General features: G+C 41.4%; 1 protein-coding gene and 1 pseudogene across 1 annotated transcript; both read left to right on the top strand.

Moving 5' to 3' along the window:
* Window positions 1-4,617: 4,617 nt before the first annotated feature.
* LOC135206373 (uncharacterized) lies at window positions 4,618-5,112 on the top strand. Its single transcript, XM_064237788.1, has one exon. The coding sequence runs from the start codon at window positions 4,618-4,620 to the stop codon at window positions 5,110-5,112; it is 495 nt and encodes a 164-aa protein (XP_064093858.1).
* Window positions 5,113-6,346: 1,234 nt separating this feature from the next.
* LOC135206371 (uncharacterized) lies at window positions 6,347-8,003 on the top strand (annotated as a pseudogene).
* The last annotated feature ends 630 nt before the right edge of the window (window positions 8,004-8,633 follow it).

Genomic DNA, 8,633 nt, shown 5'->3' with positions numbered 1-8,633 from the left:
GATGGAGAGAGAGGGAGAGAGAGAGAGAGAAAGATCTGAACGCCTCGAGGATCTAAGATCTAATGAAATTCTCTTCCTTTGGGGAAACTGGACAGGGGAGATGACAAAACGTTTTGAGACAATAATGCTTCCAGAAGCTTCAAAATCTTACGCAACTTTATATACAAAATGTGTAATCTGCACGTGGCACTCGGCAAAGACATACGCGTACAAGACCAGTATACAATAATGTTCGTACCTGATCGAGACAAAGGAGAAGCCCCTTATCATACTTGATGACAGATTCTCAAAACACATTGAAGATTCGAGCTTGCTTATCAAACATGTTGACAGATTAGGAAAACAAATGGAGATCTCTGAGTTCCTCTAATCTCACAGTGCTGACATACTAGGGAAACAATCGTAGTTTTGAATGGACAAAGAAAATCCCTCTCTTTCTACATTCTACGTTATATATATATTCTTTTACAATATGTAATGCAAAATCTGAACACACATTTAAAACATCCTATCTCTAAGTTATCTAGGAATCTGAAAAAATGTTGCACAATTCTACATAACATTTTGTACAGTCCAAGAGGGAATATATGCATTTTGAAAGTAGCAATATATAAATATATGAATATATATATATAGATATATATATATATATATATATATATATATATATATATATATATATATATATATATGTAACGGCTCGCTTTACCATCACCAAAATACACTATTCAATTTCTTCAAGTATCCATATAACACCGATACGAAGTCCACAATAGGGTGGAATCATACCAGAACATCAATAATCAAAGCGCAAGGATGAATTCAAGGGGGGAGTAAACAAACAACAAAAAGCCATAAATTTAATACATAAATTAACAGCAAGAATTTACACCTGAACATCTTGAGTACAGGAAATAAATGAACTGCTATCACACTTAATAACAACTCAAACCACATATACGAAATTAAGATAGTAATATAACACACTCAAACCAAAATAAGGGGGCCCAGAAAGCAGGAGGAAATCGTAAAGGTAGACTATCCTGACAATTTATAGACTAATTCTTATATTAACCAAAACTTGTCACTAATTAGCTTAGTTATCAGCAATCGTTATTATTCTCCTAGAAGATCATAAAAATCCTCCATGTCTGGAGGAATAGTACCACAGGTGGTTAAATAACTCGGGGCCCAGTCAAGCAGCCACAACAGAATCACAACAGTGATCAATCAAATTCAAAAAGGTATCAAAAACCTTACCATGGGATAGCGAGATCCCCCTGTCTTTATAATTGAACCAGAGGTGGTGCAGTGAATTCCAAAAGACCTCCAGATTGGAAATCTGGAGAGATTTTCCAATTTGAAGATAGTGGTTATCCAAAATAAATCCTCAGGTTCTGAAGATAAAGGAAATTCACCAGCAGAGGCTGCAACCACCAAGAAGCAAGAGACGGCAGTACTCTTTGTCAACGAAGCAAGGCAAAAATATTCTGCATGTGACAAGGTCCAGAGAACGACTTCCTGTTCTCCTCACAGAAGCTAAGAAGTCACCCCCCTTATCCACAGGGGAGGGACCACACACACAACCTCCTTAAAGACAAACATGAACGTTAATAAAAGCAAACAATTGTTATACTCGAGAGGAGGTCAAACGACAAGTGAAACTTACTAAACTAGGTTTAACAAGTTATATCAAAACAAAATTTAATTTAATAATAATACTTAATGAAAAAGGATCACATACTGACAACTCTAGTCAGTAGTAACTGGTACACCGGGTCATCTCGAGCAGCACCGTGGACAGTCTCTTGATCCATCACAAATACTTCTTCCATCTCAAGTGCTGCCTCCAAGGATGTTACCATAGCAGCCATGAGGTCATCACTGAGTTCCAAATCTTCGTCTTCTGGCTTGGCATGGAGGGAGGGGTATCGGGAGAGTAAACTGGTCGCACAGTTTCTTTTTCCAGGCAGATATTTTATGCTGAAATGATACTGCAATGCCTTTTCCTTTAACCTAAATAATCGGGGATTAGAACTATCCTTTAACTCCCTGTTACCAAACAGTTTCACTAAGGGATGATGGTCCGTATCCAATGTCAAATTTGGACAACCTAACAAGAAAACCCTGGCTTTTTTCAGACATTACACTACTGCTAGGGCCCCTCCCTTGACTGCAGCATACCCTGCTTCAGTAGGGGTGAGATGTCTGCTGCCACATAACACCAAATGTCATCCCCCTTGAAAACAGAAAGGGGTGTCCACTGTAACACAGTTGCAATATTGTTACATTATCACAAATCCGATACCCTCTCTACACCAGTCTGTCACTTCGACCGTCAGCCGTAATTTGTTGTAGTACATCAGGCCTTCTTTAGCTAACTGACATATAGTTTGCCCTCTCAAATTCTCGTTGCAGCTGGTCATCCCAATATTCTTTTTTTGTTGATGGCTTCTTGAGCAGATCCCTAAACAGGGCCATCACAGGGGCCATGGTCATTAATGGGGCCAGCTGATTCACTAATCCATGCCATGCACGAACGTCAGTTGTAGATAGCTCCGACGGCATGGTGAAATCCTTGACAGCTGATAGCCTATCAGCTGTTGGTTGGCAGGCATCCCAACAAAACTTGAATTTAGATGGATTGAGTGTAATTCCACATCTCTCACGCTTAGACCTATCTTTTGATGGGCTCCTCCGCTGCTTGCCTATACCTGCAGCCCTGACCTCTGCTACAGGTAGCTCCTCTTCATCAGAAGTTCGACTGCCACCCCAAAAACGTTGGGCTTACCCTCATTGAGTCACGAGCTATGGCCTTGAATGCTAAGCATTTCGTTTTCAAATCTTCCAAGGACATGGACTCACTTGCTGACTGATACACTCTCTTTTCAGCATGGGGTTATGTAGGCCAACCATGATCTTCCTTACAAGGTTATAAGACACTGCTAAATCGTAAGAACTTGACAGGCACTTAAATCTGCAATCAATTGCCTGTTGAAGACACTTATTAAAGTAAACTTTAATGGATTCCCCTGCTGACTGATGGCTATTAAAGAACGTGTCCCATAGCACAGCCTGGTTAGATAATAATGTCACTAGCTCCTGTATTGTATCCAGCATCGCTGAGGGCGTCATCGTAAATATTTCATCTGATGACACCTTTGCGTCCAAAGCACTCTGCAATTCAGCCTCATGCCAGAGACGCAGGTGGATGACAGCTTCAAATCCCACCCACTTGTTCAGGTGAAGCCAACACTCTACCTCCAACCTCCAACTTCGGAATGCAGACAGGGACATGTCTAACTTGCACTTCTCTGGCACTGCTGCTGCTGTGGCCCTGCCTGACACAGAGACTGTGGAGGTACAGAGGTATTCCGTTGAAGTCCTGATAACTGATGTGTCAATGCCTCAATCGCCGGTGGCCCTTCGCACATGCCAACTCATCTTGATTAAGTCCTTGGTTCTTGATTGTCACTGCACCATGTGAGGGCTAGAGAAAGATAGCCAACCTCTGAAGCTTTATTAGTCCAAACAGAGTCCAGGACAATACTGGATACGAGTGATCTAGTGGGGCAGATAAGAGTAATTTTTTAAAAGAATTGTTCAAATGATAATACAAGCATCAAATCTGGCACAATTGCTCTCCAAGGAATACTGATCAAATCTGCCTAATTGACCAATTGAAAATCCAAAATGGAGGCCATCTTTCATGATGGCCGCCAAAATAACCACCCGAAGTTGGTGTTTTACCTAGAAATATTTGTAGTTGTCCGAATTGCATGATCTAAGTGTGGATTCCTATGTTTTTAAGCCTGCTGATGTATATTTTCTAGTTTATAACATGGTTAAGGCATGTATTAGAGGAGTGTTTATCGGGCACTACCAAGGCACATTGGTGCCATCACTGCTGTGAAACTCAGCATAGGGTTCAGTGTCAGCTAAGTAGGAAATTTATGTTGGCATCATACTGCAACTACCTGCTAGTATCCCAAATGCTGCCTAATCAACCCCCAATCAGTTAGGCAGCCGCACCTGAATGGATAGGATGTGCCAGCGTGGGAGAGCCGAACTAAGGATAACAGGGTTTTAGTTATCTGAATGGTGTACAGATCGCACGGGACTTATGACACTGGATGAACAATTGGACTAGGTGTATGGCACAGTGCAAGAACCTAGTTGTATCCCATACAGGAAAGTGACTATTGTATATTACAGGACATAAGAGGCCTATTATACTATTACCTGTACAGGGTGGTAAAAGGATAAACCCTCTGTTATAAGATTGTTTTGTTCTTTTGCTCTTTCATACCTCACTGTTTGTCTGGTGACCTTTTCATACTTTGTTTACTTACCTGATTGAGGGACAGTTGGAGCAATGTACCAAGTAATTCGCTTTTCTTTTGTATTTCCTTTTGTTTATTCCTTTTTGTATCTATTTGGTTTAATTAGATTTACTTTGGGGATCTTATATAGTCTGCATTACATTTTTTTATGGGGTCATTGCTAATTATATTCATGGTTGTTTCAGGTAATAATCTACTGAAGTTTAAGTTGAATAAAGCTTGGGTAGCAGCAGACAAGTCTTTTAATGTCACAACAATTTATTCAACTTAAACTATGGAGAAACTATTGAAGCCTGCCCGTCTGGATCTGGACCCCAGCTCCCCTTCTGCAGCAAAGGAATGGTGGCATTGGCCCAGGACGTTTTCCAACTTTATTCAAGAATGTGGTGAAAGGGCACCAAATAATCTAAGGACACTCGTGAACTATGTCAGTCATAATGTGTATGAATACATTGAGGAGTGCGCAAATTATGATACTGCCATTTCCACATTGGAAAAGTTATATGTTCAGGCACCTAATGAAATATTCACCAGGCATTTACTTGCTACTCGCCAACAAAAGGCAGGAGAAACTTTGGATGAGTTTTTGAGAGAATTGCGAAAATTAGGCAAGGACTGTAATTTAAAGGCAGTTAGTGCAGAACAGTACAGAGAGGAGCTGATCAGGGATGCTTTTATAAATGGTCTGGCCTCACCTATGATTCGGCAGCATCTTCTTGAAAATAAAACCCAGACTTACAGGCAGCTTACAACCAGGCTTACTCTTTAAACCTTGCGCAATGTAATGCTAGTTTTTACAGTCACATGCTTCCTCATGTTGGGCATACTGCTGCTGTGGTTACCCCTCTTATTGCAGATGATCATGTGAAGAGTGGACCAACGTCTGAGAGCTGTGAGGTAACTGCTAGAAATCAAGTATTAATGACTACTCTGTCCATGAAGAGAAAGTGCATTTTTTGTGGAGGTCCCTATCATATTTGTGCACACTGTCCAGCTCGGGATTTCATTTGCAATAAATGTGGCAAGAAGGGGCACTTTGCAAAAGTGTGCCTGTCTAAACAATCTGCATATGGAGGTAAATCTACAACAGCTACAGTATTTGATCCCTCACAGTCATCTGTTCTTGTGGCTAACACTGGAACCACTTTTCCTCAGAGCTTCTATCGGGCAGCTACCACAACAACAATCAATGGACGGAGGTTGACAGCCCTTGTCGACTCGTGCAGTGATGACAGTTATATAGATGCAGATGTAGCGTGGGAATTGAAGCTACCAATACATCCTACCGATAAAGACGTTGCTTTAGCACAGAAATCCTTGCATACAAATGCTCCAGGTTATGTCGATGTGGACTTGACTCTTCATCTTAATGGAGAAACTTATCCATCCGTCTAGCAGTAATGAAGGATTTATGTTTGGGAGTATTACTTGGTCAGGACTTCCAAGAACAGCATTAGAAAGTGACTATTGAATACGGTGGACCGAAACCTGCGCTCAGTTTATCTAGTGCTAACTCCTGCTGTTCGTTGGCAGCCGCTGCTGTGGATGAGCCTTCTATCTTTCAGCATTTTTTACCTAATTGTAAGCCTATTGTCACCAAATCAAGACACTACTGTAAAGATGACAAAGAATTCATTGAAGCGGAGACTAGTCGTCTCTTGGCTGAGGGTGCTATTGAGGATAGCATATCACCATGGAGAGCTCAAGTTGTGGTGGTTAAGGATCCCTTAAATCAGCATAAGAAAAGGATGTGTCGATTATTCGCAAACTATCAACCTGTATACAGAACTGGATGCTTATCCATTACCGCAGATTGACACCATGGTTAATGAACTCTCAACATATAGAGTATTTCGACTTTTGACTTGAAAAGCGCTTACCACCAAGTCCCACTAAAGGAATCAGACAAGAAGTATACAACTTTTGAAGCCAACGGACGCCTGTACCAGTTCTGTAGAGTACCTTTTGGAGTTACCATTGGAGTAGCAGTCTTTCAACAAACCATGGATAAGTTGGTGAAAGAAGAAAACTTACAAGGTGCTTTTCCATATTTGGACAATATCATTATTGCTGGACACACTCAAGAACAACATGATCAGAATGTGCAGTGCTTTCTTGAGGCCATCAACAAGAGGAACCTAACTCTCAATGCTACTAAAACTTTTAAATCTGTGCGTACCATTAACATTCTTGGCTACTGTGAGGGGAATGGTGTTATAAAGCCTGACATGGAAAGACTCCAGCCTCTACAAGAACTACCATCTCCCACTAGTCAAGGATCTTTAAAGAGGGCAATGGGTATGTTTGCTTATTATGCTAAATGGATACAGAATTTTTCTGCTAAGATTCAACTGCTGGCAAGAGTAAAGAAATTTCCTTTAAATGAAGAAGCTTTGCAGGTTTTCAAACTACTCAAACAGGAACTTGAAGGAGCAAGACTACACTCTGTGGATGAAAATTTGCCTTTTAAGGTCAAATATGATGCCTCGGAAGTCGCAGTCTCGGCAGTACTCAATCAGAGTGGCAGGCCTGTGGCCTTCATGTCTAGGACTTTACAAGGAAGTGAAGTGCACTATCACATCATAGAAAAGGAGGCCATGGCTATTGTAGAAGCTGCATGTAAGTGGAGTCATTTCCTTGCTAGACAGCACTTTGATCTCGTTACAGACCAACATTCAGTGGCCTTCATGTTCGATAACAGGAAATGCACTAAAGTTAAGAATAATAAGATCCAGGGATGGCGGATGGAACTCGCAGCTTTCAGTTATACAGTACATTATCGTCCCGGTAAAGAGAATGTGGTTCCTGATGCCTTCACCCAAGCTTTTTGCGGTTCTGTGGTTTCCACGTCATCTACCCTCACTGAACTACATGGGAATTTGTGCCATCCAGGAGTGACTCGCTTATTGCACTTTGTGAGATCGAAAAATCTTCCCTTTTCCACTGAGGACGTTAAGGTCTGTGCTTCCTGCAGGATATGTGCCGAGTTGAAACCGAGGTTCTACAAACTCCAAGAAGGAACACTCATCAAGGCGACACAACTAATGGAGAGATTAAGTATTGACTTTAAGGGAACAGTTCCAACGGCCTCACGCAACCCCTATCTACTTATTGTGGTTGATGAATATTCTCGTTTTCCTTTCGCTTTCTGTGTCCCAACATGAACACAACTACAGTGATTAAGTGCTTAGAACAAATATTCAGCCTGTATGGGATGCCTCAGTATATACATTCAGATCAAGGAACCTCATTCATGTCCAGGGAGCACAGGAGGGAGTTGCAACAAGTCGAACTACCCCTTTTCACCCAATCGGTAATGGGCAAGTGGAGCGGCTCAACAGTACTGTATGGAAGTCAATCCAGCTCGTACTCAGGTCCCAAAATCTTCCCGATCAGCACTGGGAATTAGTACTCACTGATGTGATACATTCACTTAGATCCCTTCTGTTGACAGCAACTAATGTCACACCCCATGAATGGTTTTTTGGATATCTGCGCCGCTCATCCTCTGGGAACTCTCTGCCCTCATGGCTTATGTCGTCAGGACCAGTATTACTGAGGAGGTTTGTCAGAACAAGCAAAAATGAACCCCTTGTGGATGAAGTTGAACTATTAGATGCTAACCCAACATATGCTAACATTAGACATCCCAGCAGATGAGAGTCGACGGTTTCCATACGTGACTTGGCCCCATGCCCTAGGGACTATTCTGTTGCTGAAAATCAAGAACTACCTTCTGTTCCATTGTCACCAGAGGCCGTACAATCTCAATCTCCAGTGTCTCCCACAACAACCCATCAAGAGTTTCTGGAGGGCATGGAACTTCACCCAGAAGCTGAGATGGGAACAGAGGCTGCATTGCCTCCAGCACAGAGATCAACCTGGGTGTCAAGGGCTCCGAACCGATACGGATGGGATTGATTACTTATGAAGCGATGTAACCAATTTTATATCTAGAGGGGAAGAATGCTTTAAAATTGTTTTGTTCTTTTGCTCTTTCATACCTCGTGCTGAACTGTTTCTCTGGTGATCTTTTTGTACTTTGTTTACTTACCTGATGAAGGGACAGTCGAGCAGAGCAATATACCAAGTAAATCCCTTTTCTTTTGTATTTCCTTTTGTTTATTCCTTTTTGTATCTATTTGATTTAATCAGATTTACTTTTGGGATCTTATATAGTTTGTATTACATTTATTATGGGGTCATTGCTAATTATACTAATGGTTGTTTCAGGTAATAATCTACTGAATTTAAAGTTGAATAAAGCTTGGGTAGCGGCAGACAAGTCTT

Source organism: Macrobrachium nipponense, chromosome 29, assembly GCF_015104395.2.
Source record: "Macrobrachium nipponense isolate FS-2020 chromosome 29, ASM1510439v2, whole genome shotgun sequence".
Classification (NCBI taxonomy): Eukaryota; Metazoa; Arthropoda; class Malacostraca; order Decapoda; family Palaemonidae; genus Macrobrachium; species Macrobrachium nipponense.
Note: the sequence above shows the minus strand (reverse complement) of the source record. Positions and strands in the feature narration are given on the sequence as shown.

What these genes read in the sequence shown, in the direction of transcription:
- LOC135206373 (XM_064237788.1), top strand. Translation starts at nt 4,618, where the DNA reads ATGGAGAAACTATTGAAGCCTGCCCGTCTGGATCTGGACCCCAGCTCC.